The following is a 16,757-nucleotide window of genomic DNA, read 5'->3' as shown; positions in this document are numbered from 1 at the left end:
TATAAGGAATTTGATGTATAACATTTACTTTATACTTTTCTCAGGTATGAAAATGTAGTACTTTTTCCACCACTGTACTTCAGTACATTTAAAACCAGATACTTTTAGACTTTTACTCAAGTAGTATTTTACTGGGTGACTTTCACTTTTAATTGAGTAATTTTCTATTAAGGTACTGTATTTTTACTTTTACTCAAGTATGACAATTGAGTACTTTTTCACCACAGTCTGTAAAGACAGTTTATTGGACGTTGCTGTGAATTGATGGGGATGGTAATTGACAGTGGGAGTTTGAATTGATGGTGGAGATGAATTGAAGACTGAACTGAAATGATAGTAGTGGTGGGTGTATGGGAGAAGGTAAAGACAGATATAAGAGTGGTATTTGTGTTGACACATCTTCTGTTCCCGTTCATCCCGTAATTTCTCAGTCTGTGTGTAACTATGTCCTAGGCTTGCCTGTTTCCTGTGTGTGGGTGGATGGGTGTGTGGGTGTCTTGGAGAGTAAGTGCCCACAGTCATTAGGATTGAAGTGACAGAAGACATGTTTCCTTTTATTTAAAAAAAAAAACTCTGAAAAAGCTTCGCTTTCAGGATTTCATTCATATAAAAAGATAAAAGATTTGATATTTGTAAAAATGTTACTTTTAAAGAAAAGTAGAAGCACTAATCCTATAAATATTGATATTTTCAGAATGGAAGTATAGCAAAAGTATAGAATTTAACTGCAGCGCCAGTCGTTCCACCAAACCCATCTTCATTTGTGTCAGGTTTTGTTGAAAACCTTTGGATGGTGCTAAAACAATGCCATCTTTATGCACGTTCGCTATTAGTCTTTTGGGGTGGGGGTTTTAAACCACGCTATAAAGTGCTTGGTTAAAGTACTTAAAAGTGACTCAAATGACAAAGACAAGAATGAACTGAGGTTATAATTGTATTTTTCATTGGCCTGGGTGGCCCCTCACAGGAGCCAGGGATGGAGCTGGATCTGCTCCATGGTTGGTCGGTCGACTGCCTTAGTGCTCAGGCACCAGCGAATCAACTGACGGCACTCTGGTGGAGAGGAAGTAACAACAGGTATATGATTAGACAGAGGATAATTCCATAATCATCTATTGTAGTATGAGGTTACATCATCTACCCCTTTATGGAAACCTCTTCCCCTACTTCATCCAACCCTCCTTCCCTCCTTCCCTCATCCCTCTTTCTCTGACCGGGGGACAGTCCCTTGGTGAAGCGCACGCGGCCCTTGATGGTCTCTCGGATGGTGCTGAAGGGCAGGAAGCCACATATCAGGTTGTAGAGGGTGATGCCCACCGACCAGACAGTAGCTGGACCTGCCAGGTACTGTCTATGTAGGAACCACTCTGGAGGGGTGTACTCCAGGGTGCCTGAGAGGGGGCGGACAGACACAGGAAACGTATTATTCAGTAGCCTTTTTGAAAGCATACTGAGAGCGTAGGCTGCATGCTGAAATCAACAATAGGGCTAAGTGGAGTTTCCGTCATATTGCTTCCACTCTCACTGAGCAATTCTTAGTGATCTGCCTTCTCAACCACCACATTCCCTCTCTTACACTCTCTAACGTCTCTAACCTGCAAAGTCCTTGTAGGCCGTATACTTCAGCAGGTCTCCACAGCCAAAGTCGAACAGCTTGACGTGCTGAGAGTCAGTCTGGATCAGCAGGTTCTCTGGTTTGACGTCCCGGTGCAGGACCCCTCGCTCGCTGCAGTGGTTCAGCGCCCTCAACAGCTGCACCATCACCTGGCGCGCTAAGCCCTCGCTCATGGTGCCTCCCCGGTCCTGGCAGAAGGCGATAAGGTCTTGGCAGGGCTCGGGGCGCTCCAGCACCATGATGTAGCGCGATGGCTGGTCAAACCACTCCAGCAGCTGCATGATGTAGGGACACTGTGGTGCCACGTTCACCTGCTTCATCAACGCCACCTCCAGGGGCAGGGGCCCTTCTTGCCCAGGCTGTGTGTGCGTGTGTGTGTGTGTGCGTGTGTGTGCGTGTGCAAAGGAGGAGGGGGAGAGGGAACTGCTGTTAGCAATTGCAGTTAGGCTAGCATTAGTAGAGATAACTGATATAAACCCCTACAGTAAAATCAACCAGTAAACTAACACTCACAATGTCCAGCTCCTCCTCAGCTTGGGCCTTGGACACATACTTGATGGCTACCTGTGGGACAGGAATAGCAACAACAGTCTAAGTGTAGCTGTTACATGTAAAAATAAAAATAAATAAAAATGTGTTGTTATAACATTCTCAGTGCTTTCATGAGAATAATACAAAATTAACTCATACAGGAGACAGCTGAGGCTGGTCAGGTATGACGAAGGGCCTTTCAGAAGTAAATGACAAGGTGAAGATATATGAAAGTTATTAAAGGAAAAGCAGTTACACCATCATAAAACACCATTATGAAGGAATGTTGTCAGGCTGCTTAGCTGCACTGTACAATTAAAGCAGACATGAGTTACTTTCCCTTATAAACTGGGTGGTTCCAGCCCTTAATGCTGATTCGTTGACAGCTGTTGTATATGAGACCGTATACCACGGCTATGACAAAAAAATGTATTTTTACTGTTCTAATTACTTTAGTAACCAGTTTATAATAGCAATAAGGCACCTCGGGGGTTTGTGGTATATGGCCAATATACCATGGCTATTGGCTGTATCCATGCACGACGCATCGCGGAGTGCCTAAGAACAACCCTTAGCTGTGGTATATTGGCCATATACCACACCCCCTTGTGCCTTATTGCTTAATTTTACATCAAATATACTGAATAAAAATATAAACACAACATGTAAAGTGTTGGTCCCATGTTCCATGAGCTGAAATTAATTGATTGCACACCAAAACCTTATTTCTCTCAAATGTTGTGCACAAATGTGTTTACATCCCTGTTGGTGAGCGTTTCTTCTTTCCCAAGATAATACATCCACCTGACAGGTGTGTCATATCAAGAAGCTGATTAAACAGCATGATCATTACACAGGTGGTTCTTGTACTGGGGACAATAAAACGACACTCTTAAATGTGCAGTTTTGACACACAACACAATGCCACAGATGTCAAAAGTTAGAGGGAGTGCTCAATGGGCATGTTGAGTGCAGGAATGACCACCAGAGCTGTTGCCAGATAATTAAATGTTAATTTCTCTAACATAAGCCTCCAATGTCGTTTTAGAGAATTTGGCAGTATGTGCAACCAGCCTCACAACCGCAGACCATGTGTAACCACGCCAGCCCAGGACCTCCATATCTGGTTTCTTCACCTACGGTATCATCTGAGACCAGCCACCAGGACAGCTGATGAGTATTTCTGTCTGTAATGAAGCCCTTATGGGGGGAAAACATCATTCTGACTGGCTGGGCCTGGCTTCCCAGTTGGTGGGCCTGGCTCCCCAGTTGGTGGGTCTGGCTCCCCAGTTGGTGGGCCTGGCTCCCCAGTTGGTGGGTCTGGCTCCCCAGTTGGTGGGTCTGGCTCCCCAGTTGGTGGGTCTGGCTCCCCAGTTGGTGGGTCTGGCTCCCCAGTTGGTGGGCCTGGCTCCCCAGCTGGTGGGCCTGGCTCCCCAGCTGGTGGGCCTGGCTCCCACATGGGTGGGCCTATGCCCTCCCAGGCCTACACACAGCTGCAGCCCTGCCCAGTTATGTGAAATACATTGATTAGGGCCTAGATTAGGGCCTAATGAATGTACTTCAATTGACTGATTTCTTCATATGAACTGTAACTCATTGAAATATTTGCCTGTTGCATTTATATATTTGTTCAGTATAATTACAGGCTTGTTTAATGACTGGGTCAGTCTTCCTGATTTTACAAGGGAGCAGCGCAAGATCTCACTAAATGCAAAGAAAGTAGAGATTTTCTATTGAAAAGGAAAGTTTAGTGAGGTTGGGTAACTAATGTCCTACACTGCCACTGTTAGGAGAGGAGAGAGGCTAAATGTGGAGGATAGATGGAGCGAAAGACAGAGGACGGGGAAGCAATTATATTGACTGACAGCCCAAAGGGAAATAAGATGTACTGTAACAGCAGGACCTATGTGAGAATAAGCCTGTCATGCCCAAGGCATGTAATACCGCAGAGCAGTCTCAAATGCTGAGTCACAGCTCAGTCCAATTGGGTTATAGCTCAATACTGGGCCCTGGGTTTGTTCCTGTGTCAGGTCACATTGACTTTGGGTGGCCATGTCACAGTACAAAAGAGCGTGAACCACTGCTCCAGAGGATTATTTTGTATCCATTCCCTCACCAAGAAAATATCTCAGACCACCATTGCAACTGTATGAGAAGACCAGCCTCAGTTGAATCTTGCCCCCTGGTGGGCCAGGGAAGGTGAGTGTGTGCTTGACCCATGACACTGGACAAGAGTTATGGGTGTTTATGTGTGGAATCGAGAGCAGCCTCTTTGTTTTAAATACCCTTGGTCGCTTAAATAAGCTACAGTAGCTTCATGCAAAAGCACTGCTTGACTTGGACAGAAATATGTGCCGGTACTCATTTTGGGTGCCGTTACTGTTTGCATTTAGGTGCAGGAGCAACACAATACATTTGAGCTAATATTCTATAAAAGAAATAGGAGTTTAAGCAGTAGCAGATGTGAGGAGCAGGTACTCAGCTCCAGTGAGCTCCTGCCCAAGTCAAGCACTGTGCAAAAGGTACACAAATCAATAGTCTACCGCCATAGAGCACCGACAATCAAAAGCTGTAGCATCAATCAGACAGAATGTCTCAAACGATAAGAATATAAGAATTTGCAAGGGCGTGAGGCTTTCTATGATGATTAGATCCCTCGAGTGTGTGAGTAGGACGACTGCGAGTGTGTAAGAAGTGTAAGAAAGTGAGAGTAGAAACATGTATAAGACTACCAGTCAGTTTCTGCTTTCAACAATATATCAGTTCTTTGTTGCTTTGCCAAACAAGCAGGACAACAACAAGTTGGCTGAGGCAAAAACAGACTGGGTAACCAGACTGGCTTAAGATTTTGTATGACACTAAAACAGTGTCACACAGACAACATGTGTTTTCACAGGAGAGGGAAGAGTTGTGTGTTGTCTCACCGGCATGCCGTCAGATTTGCGGGTCCCTGCATAGACAGAGCCATAGCCCCCTTTCCCCAGCAACGGCCCCTTCACATACAGCTTTTCCAGTCGGGCTGAAACGAAACAAAGCTGTGAAAATTAATTCCCTCCTGATGGGATCGGAAATTATTTCTGAATCTGTTTGGTGGTCACTTTTACCTTTGCGGTGGCGTTTAGTGGCTTTAGGACGGGAAGTGGAGGGGCAGTCATCCTTTGCCCCCACCAGGCACAGTGGCCAGGGGCCTTGAGTCTGGTTCAGGGCTGGACCATGGCCTATAGGCTCCATCCAACCCCCCCTGCCTGGGGCCCAGGCCCTGGAGGTCACAGCATTGCATCTCTGGCTAACATTCCCTGTACGCCGGCACAGGACCTTGGGTGCAGGGGGAGCCGGCACAGCAAATAGCTCCTGGAAAGCATTTGGCTCCTTGGACCCTCTACATTCTAAGTCGGGGGAAGCAGTTTTGGCATTGTGGAACCCAGACCTTTTCCTCTTCCGCCTGCCGCCTCCATTCAGACCCCAACCCTGGTCAGAGCTGTTGGGGACTATAGGGAGAACAGAGATGATAACCTAATATTTAAATATTTGTTTAAAAGGATGTTAACTTTTTTAATAATCACAACAAGGTCAATGTAGTTTGATTATAACATTTCTTCTGTCATTTCCATCCCATCTCCTTCCATATACCCATTTACAATATAGCCTAAATGTATTTATCTAGCCTCTTTTACAAGACTAGGCACCCAGACTACTTTTTTATTTTCGTTTACCTGGAGAGAGAACTTCCTGGGAGCTACGAGTAATCATGGTTGAATTCTATCCTCTTAAATCAGCCATGATTTTAGGTAGGCTGAAACGGATATCAAACCAGATATTTGCGTCTGACAGATTGTCACATGGCATTAAAAACACTATTGCTCTGACGTAATGTACACTGACAATTATGACGTGCCATGATGTAAAACAAAGAGTCGTGCGCGCCAAGTGTCCCACACCTATTGCAAGCAATGACTGCCTGCTTTACGAGTTCAATTGTGCCTGTACATGCAAATCCAAAAGAGGGCGCTGCTCGCTCTTTCAAAATCGCCGTAAATTGTTGCTTTTACCTAACATTTCTGATATTACCCATTCCTCTATTTCATGGGTTAGAAACGAAGAGAAAGGTTCAAAGCCAAAATAAAAGCAGCCCTACCTTGCATTTTGTGACGCCGTATGCTAACAACAATTTTTTTTTTTATAAAGGTCGAAATCTTCACACACCTACAACTGTTTTTGAAATCTTGGTCCATGGAGAGTGGAGACCCACATAATGTGCAGGCTTTTGTTTTAATCCATACCAATTGATGAAACTATAGCTGATCAACAACAAAACCTTGACAAATTTAATCAGCTACAAAAAGCTTAATATGACCTAACACTATATAGTCAAACTTAATCATCATCATTAGGCCTACTTTATCTTACATTTTTGTAAAAACATATATATATATATATATATTTGTAAATTCAGTGTTTTTGAGAAAAATGCCCCTAAACTCTCTGAATCCACAACAAATAAATTAGGTATGGATTTTTTTTTTTCAATATCCATACCTTTTATGCTCTGCATAAACACCCAATGTGAAAACATTTGAGAAAATTGGCCAAATATCAATTTGCACTTTGTTGGCAATGACCCTCAGACAAGGATGAAAGAAAGCAGTGGAGAGAGATTAAAAACAGCTATGTGTGTGTGTTTATGTGTGTGTGTGTGTGTGCTTATGTGTGTGTGTTTATGTGTGTGTGTGTTTATGTGTGTGTGTGTGTGTTTGTGTGTTTGTGTGTGTGTTTGTGTGTGTGTTTATGGACAAAGGCACCTGTGATTTGCTCCCTCCAAACAAACAGTTTTCCATCACCCAAACGATCTAAATATAAAGTGAGGAGGAAGTCAAACTGCTGTTGTTCTTAGTAATAAGTGGTTATCATACACTATATATACAAAGTATGTGGAAACCCTTCAAATTAGTGGATTTGGCCATTTCAGCCACACCCGTTGCTGACAGGTGTATAAAATCGAGCACACGGCCATGCTATCACCATAGACAATCATGAGCAGTAGAATGGCCTTACTGAAGAGCCCAGTGACAATCAACGGATGCCACCTTTCCAACAAGTCAGTCGGTCAAATTTCTGCCCTGGTCAACTGTAAGTGCTGTTATTGTGAAGTGGCAACGACTAGGAGCAACAACGGCTCAGCCGCGAAGTGGTAGGCCACACAAGCTCACAGAACGGGCCCGCCGAGTGCTGAAGTGGTTACAAATTGCCTGTCCTCGGTTGTAACACTCACTACCGAGTTCCAAACTGCCTCTGGAAGCAACATCAGCACAATAACTGTTAGTTGGTAGCTTCATGAAATGGGTTTCCATGGCCGAGCAGCCCCACCCAATGCATAGTGCCAACTGTAAAGTTTGGTGGATGAGGAATAATGTCTGGGGCTGTGTTTCATGGTTTGGGCTAGGCTTTTTAGTTCCAGTGAAGGGAAATGTTAACGCTACAGCATACAATGACATTCTACACGATTCTGTGCTTCCAACTTTGTGGCAACAGTTTGGGGAAGGCCCTTTCCTGTTTCAGCATGACAATGCTCCTGTGCCAAATGTCCAGTCTTTTCCAATGTGAAAGAGGTTGGTTAAGGCCAGATAGACAAGGCCACAGTTTTTGGAATGACACTCAGCCCTGGCTTGATATCAGACTCAGGGTTTTCCCCTAACTAAATGTATTTTCTACCGCCACGGGGCTTCTGGTTTAAACAGGAAAGCCACTTGAACCACTCGAGGGACGGGTGGATGTCAACAGACTGATTTGCATGAGGCACAAGGTCGTAATTTGCCATAATTGGAGAGAAAGTTATAGAAGACGTGCCTGTATAATCTAATGAGACATTTCATTCATGTGTGAATTATTGGTTTGAATAGTTTTGCATATTTACACAGACACCCTTTTCAACGGTAACACATTCATATACTACCTACTAAATTGGCAAGCAACTTACAAATGCACTTTTACCACAACAAACCATTATCATCTCCCTCTAAAACAGCTAGACTGCGGACAGGACTGGCTGTTTACTAAAAAAAAATATATTATTCTGTGATGCATTTCCCACCACAACCAAAACCACTGAGACCTCAGGTATAGTGTTCAATATTGCCTTGGACCGAATGCCCAAGGAGGGAGTAGGTGTGTGATTTCGTAACCAAATAATATCCTATCCTATGGGTGTCATTGAATACACAACATGATTAAACCTCCTCCAGTACGCCCACAACCAGTACGGAATGAAACAGGGAGGGACCTACTGGAATCTGTCCAATAGAAACTGTTTGGACTAATGATTACACCTCTGACGTTCTCCTCAGTTGATCATGAATCCTTTGACAATGAGATTGACGCGGTTGCACCATACACACAGACTCCTTCAGTCTGAAGGGCCTGTAGAAGGCCTGGGCCCAGAACTTGGCCCAAACTCATTTGACATGCTGTAGCAGACCCAGGAAGACAACCATGTTTGTCCATTTCTCTTGTGCTTTTGTCAAAAATGTGTCCTTTATACACACAGTACAAGGCCAATATACTGTATAGCCATTATACATGAGGCCAAAGCTTTGTTATGTTAGTGGCAGAAGTGGAATCGTGACCACGACAACCATCACTCCTGAAGTCCTATGAAGGACTAGTTAGTCAGTGTTGACATGCTTTTCAATAGGGGAGGGTTGTGTAACAACTCTGCAACCCATTACCCAATGGATCCTGCTCCACACCAGGTTCACAACCCTTTTGAGTCCCTACAGTACCATACTGTAGGTCAGGTCTCGGCTACATAGCCGTCTTTGTATCTAAGACAATTGTGTAGTCTAGAGCGATTTTCTAGGTTAGCTGGCCAGCTATTGTCGTTCTTCTAACGTAGCTAGCCAGCTAGCCCCCGAATAGCAGCACTGTAGTAACTATTACAGTACAACGGTTTGTTTTGTTTGATCGTAGCTAGCTAGCTACATAGCCGTCTTTGTATCTAAGACAATTGTGTAGCCTAGAGCGATTTTCTAGGTTAGCTGGCCAGCTATTGTCGTTCTTTTAACGTAGCTAGCCAGCTAGCCCCCGAATAGCAGCACTGTAGTAACTATTACAGTACAACGGTTTGTTTTGTTTGATCGTAGCTAGCTAGCTACATAGCCGTCTTTGTATCTAAGACAATTGTGTAGCCTAGAGCGATTTTCTAGGTTAGCTAGCCAGCTATTGTCGTTCTTTTAAAGTAACGTAATGCAATCAACCTGCTAGCTAGCCAGCTAGCCCCCGAATAGCAGCACTGTAGAAACTATTACACTCGACGGAACGACTTGATTAGTGTAGTGTCAACATCGCAGCCACTACCAGCTAGCCTACTCCAGCAGTACTGTATCATTTCAATCATTTTAGTCAATAAGATTCTTGCTACGTAAGCTTAACTTTCTGAACATTCGAGACGTGTAGTCCACTTGTCATTCCAATCTCCTTTGCATTAGCGTAGCCTCTTCTGTACCCTGTTAACTATGTGTCTATCTATCCCTGTTGCTCTCTCCTCTCTGCACAGACCATACAAACGCTCCACACCGCGTGGCCGCGGCCACCCTAATCTGGTGGTCCCAGCGCGCACGACCCACGTGGAGTTCCTGGTCTCCGGTAGCCTCTGGAACTGCCGATCTGCGGCCAACAAGGCAGAGTTCATCTCAGCCTATGCCTCCCTCCAGTCCCTCGACTTCCTGGCACTGACGGAAACATGGATCACCACAGATAACACTGCTACTCCTACTGCTCTCTCTTCGTCCGCCCACGTGTTCTCGCACACCCCGAGAGCTTCTGGTCAGCGGGGTGGTGGCACCGGGATCCTCATCTCTCCCAAGTGGTCATTCTCTCTCTCTCCCCTTACCCATCTATCTATCGCCTCCTTTGAATTCCATGCTGTCACAGTTACCAGCCCTTTCAAGCTTAACATCCTTATCATTTATCGCCCTCCAGGTTCCCTCGGAGAGTTCATCAATGAGCTTGATGCCTTGATAAGCTCCTTTCCTGAGGACGGCTCACCTCTCACAGTCCTGGGCGACTTTAACCTCCCCACGTCTACCTTTGACTCATTCCTCTCTGCCTCCTTCTTTCCACTCCTCTCCTCTTTTGACCTCACCCTCTCACCTTCCCCCCTACTCACAAGGCAGGCAATACGCTCGACCTCATCTTTACTAGATGCTGTTCTTCCACTAACCTCACTGCAACTCCCCTCCAAGTCTCCGACCACTACCTTGTATCCTTTTCCCTCTCGCTCTCATCCAACACTTCCCACACTGCCCCTACTCGGATGGTATCGCGCCGTCCCAACCTTCGCTCTCTCTCCCCCGCTACTCTTTCCTCTTCCATCCTATCATCTCTTCCCTCTGCTCATACCTTCTCCAACCTTTCTCCTGATTCTGCCTCCTCAACCCTCCTCTCTTCCCTTTCTGCATCCTTTGACTCTCTATGCCCCCTATCCTCCAGGCCGGCTCGGTCCTCCCCCCCGCTCCGTGGCTCGATGACTCATTGCGAGCTCACAGAACAGAGCTCCGGGCAGCCGAGCGGAAATGGAGGAAAACTCGCCTCCCTGCGGACCTGGCATCCTTTCACTCCCTCCTCTCTACATTTTCCTCCTCTGTCTCTGCTGCTAAAGCCACTTTCTACCACTCTAAATTCCAAGCATCTGCCTCTAACCCTAGGAAGCTCTTTGCCACCTTCTCCTCCCTCCTGAATCCTCCTCCCCCTCCCCCTCCTCCCTCTCTGCAGATGACTTCGTCAACCATTTTGAAAAGAAGGTCGACGACATCCAATCCTCGTTTGCTAAGTCAAACGACACCGCTGGTTCTGCTCACACTGCCCTACCCTGTGCTCTGACCTCTTTCTCCCCTCTCTCTCCAGATGAAATCTCGCTTCTTGTGACGGCCGGCCGCCCAACAACCTGCCCGCTCGACCCTATCCCCTCCGCTCTTCTCCAGACCATTTCCGGGGACCTTCTCCCTTACCTCACCTCGCTCATCAACTCATCCCTGACCGCTGGCTACGTCCCTTCCGTCTTCAAGAGAGCGAGAGTTGCACCCCTTCTGAAAAAACCTACACTCGATCCCTCCGATGTCAACAACTACAGACCAGTATCCCTTCTTTCTTTTCTCTCCAAAACTCTTGAACGTGCCGTCCTTGGCCAGCTCTCCCGCTATCTCTCTCAGAATGACCTTCTTGATCCAAATCAGTCAGGTTTCAAGACTAGTCATTCAACTGAGACTGCTCTTCTCTGCATCACGGAGGCGCTCCGCACTGCTAAAGCTAACTCTCTCTCCTCTGCTCTCATCCTTCTAGACCTATCGGCTGCCTTCGATACTGTGAACCATCAGATCCTCCTCTCCACCCTCTCCGAGTTGGGCATCTCCGGCGCGGCCCACGCGCCGGACAGGTCGCTCCTACCAGGTGGCGTGGCGAGAATCTGTCTCCTCGCCACGCGCTCTCACCACTGGTGTCCCCCAGGGCTCTGTTCTAGGCCCTCTCCTATTCTCGCTATACACCAAGTCACTTGGCTCTGTCATAACCTCACATGGTCTCTCCTATCATTGCTATGCAGACGACACACAATTAATCTTCTCCTTTCCCCCTTCTGATGACCAGGTGGCGAATCGCATCTCTGCATGTCTGGCAGACATATCAGTGTGGATGACGGATCACCACCTCAAGCTGAACCTCGGCAAGACGGAGCTGCTCTTCCTCCCGGGGAAGGACTGCCCGTTCCATGATCTCGCCATCACGGTTGACAACTCCATTGTGTCCTCCTCCCAGAGCGCTAAGAACCTTGGCGTGATCCTGGACAACACCCTGTCGTTCTCAACCAACATCATGGCGGTGGCCCGTTCCTGTAGGTTCATGCTCTACAACATCCGCAGAGTACGACCCTGCCTCACACAGGAAGCGGCGCAGGTCCTAATCCAGGCACTTGTCATCTCCCGTCTGGATTACTGCAACTCGCTGTTGGCTGGGCTCCCTGCCTGTGCCATTAAACCCCTACAACTCATCCAGAACGCCGCAGCCCGTCTGGTGTTCAACCTTCCCAAGTTCTCTCACGTCACCCCGCTCCTCCGCTCTCTCCACTGGCTTCCAGTTGAAGCTCGCATCCGCTACAAGACCATGGTGCTTGCCTACGGAGCTGTGAGGGGAACGGCACCGCAGTACCTCCAGGCTCTGATCAGGCCCTACACCCAAGCAAGGGCACTGCGTTCATCCACCTCTGGCCTGCTCGCCTCCCTACCACTGAGGAAGTACAGTTCCCGCTCAGCCCAGTCAAAACTGTTCGCTGCTCTGGCCCCCCAATGGTGGAACAAACTCCCTCACGACGCCAGGACAGCGGAGTCAATCACCACCTTCCGGAGACACCTGAAACCCCACCTCTTCAAGGAATACCTAGGATAGGATAAGTAATCCTTCTCACCCCCCCCCTTAATGATTTAGATGCACTATTGTAAAGTGGCTGTTCCACTGGATGTCAGAAGGTGAATTCACCAATTTGTAAGTCGCTCTGGATAAGAGCGTCTGCTAAATGACTTAAATGTAAATGTAATGTAAATGTCTCCATGATGATACGGATTGGTGTATCACAAAGCACACACCCCTGCCTCACAACTCTCCACATACAGTTATCCCTGTACTACAGATCACATACTTCAATAATCACCCACAAAGTTGGTGATTAATGCCCAGATAGAAACCCTACGTCATCTACAGAACTACAGAAGAAGGGACTTTGGCTCAACAACAATTCTCACTTTCACCAACTGTTGCTGTGATGTTCTGTGTCGAGTGGTCAGAATAACAAGACCAGAGTAAATGATCACTTAGGCAAAAAAACAAAAACATTCCACTGTCTCTCTTCTTCGCAAGACTTTCTCTCTCTAGTCATCTCGTTACTGTTGCTCACTGGAGCTAATTGACAAGGACGGGCGAAGGGTGATTGTCGGTGGTGTGTTTCACACATCTTTGCACTCGTCAGCAAGACATCCATTTAATCAAATTTGACCTGTTTGACAGAGACAGAGCAACTCTTTGAAAGTGGAAGTTTAACTTTGAATTACATTGAATTTGATGTACTGTATTTCTATAGAAATTACAGTGCCCCAATGATCTGCAACAGCTTCACTCTTGCTGATCCTGGCTTTACAGTGATTTGCTTCATACGGAGGTGGACAGACATACATTATTTGCCAGTTACCTGTCAAGTCAGATCAGTGTGATGGACAGAAAACAGGGAATTAAATCTATGCAAAGATGTTTGAAAAAAGCAGAGGCATCATTTAAAATGTGTGGGGAGGGTTGTACTGTTGTAGGTCAAGTACAACATTCTCTTGCCATTGTACCTCCTACTGTGTTCAGTTAGCTATGATTCATCATTGTGAAGCCCTGCTGATTACACAATCATAGTCACTATTATCATTATCTGTTTATTAATGGTCAATGCATTCTTTTACAAGTTCGTTCCATTGTATTTCTGTCAGTAAAGAACATCGTTAAGATAATTGTATAGCTGAAGCTTTTCTGACAGCTATGCGCTGTCTTTTTGCATTGTTCTCTAAGCCCGTCTTTTTGCATTGTTCTCTAGGCCCCTGTCTTTTTGCATTGTTCTCTAGGCCCCTGTCTTTTTGCATTGTTCTCTAGGCCCCTGTCTTTTTGCATTGTTCTCTAGGCCCCTGTCTTTTTGCATTGTTCTCTAGGCCCCTGTCTTTTTGCATTGTTCTCTAGGCCCCTGTCTTTTTGCATTGTTCTCTAGGCCCCTGTCCTTTTGCATTGTTCTCTAGGCCCCTGTCTTTTTGCATTGTTCTCTAGGCCCCTGTCTGTTTGCATTGTTCTCTAGGCCCCTGTCTTTTTGCATTGTTCTCTAGGCCCCTGTCTTTTTGCATTGTTCTCTAGGCCCCTGTCTTTTTGCATTGTTCTCTAGGCCCCTGTCTTTTTGCATTGTTCTCTAGGCCCCTGTCTTTTTGCATTGTTCTCTAGGCCCCTGTCTTTTTGCATTGTTCTCTAGGCCCCTGTCTTTTTGCATTGTTCTCTAGGCCCCTGTCCTTTTGCATTGTTCTCTAGGCCCCTGTCTTTTTGCATTGTTCTCTAGGCCCCTGTCTGTTTGCATTGTTCTCTAGGCCCCTGTCTTTTTGCATTGTTCTCTAGGCCCCTGTCTTTTTGCATTGTTCTCTAGGCCCCTGTCTTTTTGCATTGTTCTCTAGGCCCCTGTCTTTTTGCATTGTTCTCTAGGCCCCTGTCCTTTTGCATTGTTCTCTAGGCCCCTGTCTGTTTGCATTGTTCTCTAGGCCCCTGTCTGTTTGCATTGTTCTCTAGGCCCCTGTCTGTTTGCATTGTTCTCTAGGCCCCTGTCTTTTTGCATTGTTCTCTAGGCCCCTGTCTTTTTGCATTGTTCTCTAGGCCCCTGTCTTTTTGCATTGTTCTCTAGGCCCCTGTCTTTTTGCATTGTTGTCTAGGCCCCTGTCTTTTTGCATTGTTCTCTAGGCCCCTGTCTGTTTGCATTGTTCTCTAGGCCCCTGTCTTTTTGCATTGTTCTCTAGGCCCCTGTCTGTTTGCATTGTTCTCTAGGCCCCTGTCTGTTTGCATTGTTCTCTAGGCCCCTGTCTGTTTGCATTGTTGTCTAGGCCCCTGTCTTTTTGCATTGTTCTCTAGGCCCCTGTCTTTTTGCATTGTTCTCTAGGCCCCTGTCTGTTTGCATTGTTCTCTAGGCCCCTGTCTTTTTGCATTGTTCTCTAGGCCCCTGTCTGTTTGCATTGTTCTCTAGGCCCCTGTCTTTTTGCATTGTTCTCTAGGCCCCTGTCTGTTTGCATTGTTCTCTAGGCCCCTGTCTTTTTGCATTGTTCTCTAGGCCCCTGTCCTTTTGCATTGTTCTCTAGGCCCCTGTCTGTTTGCATTGTTCTCTAGGCCCCTGTCTTTTTGCATTGTTCTCTAGGCCCCTGTCTGTTTGCATTGTTCTCTAGGCCCCTGTCTTTTTGCATTGTTCTCTAGGCCCCTGTCTTTTTGCATTGTTCTCTAGGCCCCTGTCTTTTTGCATTGTTCTCTAGGCCCCTGTCTTTTTGCATTGTTGTCTAGGCCCCTGTCTTTTTGCATTGTTCTCTAGGCCCCTGTCTGTTTGCATTGTTCTCTAGGCCCCTGTCTTTTTGCATTGTTCTCTAGGCCCCTGTCTGTTTGCATTGTTCTCTAGGCCCCTGTCTGTTTGCATTGTTCTCTAGGCCCCTGTCTGTTTGCATTGTTGTCTAGGCCCCTGTCTTTTTGCATTGTTCTCTAGGCCCCTGTCTTTTTGCATTGTTCTCTAGGCCCCTGTCTGTTTGCATTGTTCTCTAGGCCCCTGTCTTTTTGCATTGTTCTCTAGGCCCCTGTCTGTTTGCATTGTTCTCTAGGCCCCTGTCTTTTTGCATTGTTCTCTAGGCCCCTGTCTGTTTGCATTGTTCTCTAGGCCCCTGTCTTTTTGCATTGTTCTCTAGGCCCCTGTCCTTTTGCATTGTATCTGACATATTATTGAAGTGACTTTTGTGGGACCCAACGGGTAACTTCCTCATGTATGTTCATGCATTTCCTATCACTAAAATAAATGAGGAAGTTGCCCGTTGGGGTCTCACAATAAAAGTCACTTTTAAAGTAAAGCATTTCCGATAACAGCCATCACTATTCAAACAATGCACCTCTGTTTCCGATGCAGGGTAGTTCATCCATCACAGACCCCACCATGGAGAGGCAAGGCAGGCTAACTGAGCACAGGTGTTTAGTTGTTACAACAGTAAGGCTATTAATACCTGTGGAGTGAAACAACGTGGCTTTGTAGAATGACACATGGACCATTACAGCTGCTTTTCAAAACAGCTTTTCCACCATCATGCATTTGAAATCGGTTTCTCATACAAAGCAGTATGAATAAGGTACTCTCAGATAGAAAATGAAAATGAGTTTTAAATATAGCATTTTGTAGCACCCCTATGTCAAAAAGAAAGTAGAAAAGGAGAACGCCAGGAGAAGGCATTCCAACCTCCTCCAGTTCAAAACCGCTGCAATAGAGGATGTATAGCATGTGTGGCATAAACTGTCCAACACACCAGCCTTCTGTGGTAATGTCAATTTCTATTCTCAGTAGGAACACTGTCCCTAGTAGAAGACTGCAACAGTAGGCTACATGCATCCAGTTTAAGCGTCTGCCAGTAGAAAGTGCCCTGCAGCTTTTGAAGTTACAGCATCAGGACTAGCCATCGCTCCCATCTGTAAGAGAGTAGTCACACACAAGCAGTTCTCACCTTTACGCCGAACACCCCACTCAACGGTTGTCTGTGCATTTATTGCATGTTGTTCATAGACAAAGCGGTCTAGCTTCCCCGCTGATCACAACACCCAACCTGACCTGAGCAAGTACATCTTTAGAGGCCGGATGGACATCAGTGCGGATGGCTCCCCGTCTGATTGTCCTTTGTTTCCTTAGCTTGATGTTGTAGGTTTTAAGCAATCAATACTGCTTTTCTGAAGATATTGTACACAATTTTTTGTTGCCATGCTGGGGCTATTTGACTTTGTCAAGACACCACAGGCTCAGTTGAGGGCCTCTTGATAATTCATCAGA

The 16,757-nt window shown here is 46.2% G+C and overlaps 1 protein-coding gene across 1 annotated transcript; it reads right to left on the bottom strand.

Moving 5' to 3' along the window:
* Positions 1 to 961: 961 nt before the first annotated feature.
* LOC135521593 (serine/threonine-protein kinase pim-3-like) lies at positions 962 to 5,896 on the bottom strand. The gene is made up of 7 exons (XM_064947315.1): positions 5,860 to 5,896; positions 5,251 to 5,634; positions 5,071 to 5,165; positions 2,129 to 2,179; positions 1,596 to 1,974; positions 1,215 to 1,391; positions 962 to 1,053 (listed from the first exon to the last, which is right to left on the bottom strand). Exons 1-7 carry the CDS (start codon positions 5,894 to 5,896, stop codon positions 962 to 964), a joined length of 1,215 nt encoding a protein of 404 aa, XP_064803387.1.
* Between the last annotated feature and the right edge of the window lie 10,861 nt (positions 5,897 to 16,757).

Source organism: Oncorhynchus masou, chromosome 30 (assembly GCF_036934945.1).
Source record: "Oncorhynchus masou masou isolate Uvic2021 chromosome 30, UVic_Omas_1.1, whole genome shotgun sequence".
Lineage (NCBI taxonomy): Eukaryota > Metazoa > Chordata > Actinopteri > Salmoniformes > Salmonidae > Oncorhynchus > Oncorhynchus masou.
This window is presented reverse-complemented; position numbering and strand designations above follow the sequence as displayed.

Coding starts and splice junctions, on each gene's coding strand:
- LOC135521593 (XM_064947315.1), bottom strand. CDS start 5,896: ATGATTACTCGTAGCTCCCAGGAAGTTCTCTCTCCAG. Junction 5,166..5,250: donor CACTAAACGCCACCGCAAAG/GTAAAAGTGACC, acceptor GTTTCGTTTCAG/CCCGACTGGAAAAGCTGTAT. Junction 2,180..5,070: donor GCAAATCTGACGGCATGCCG/GTGAGACAACAC, acceptor CCTGTCCCACAG/GTAGCCATCAAGTATGTGTC.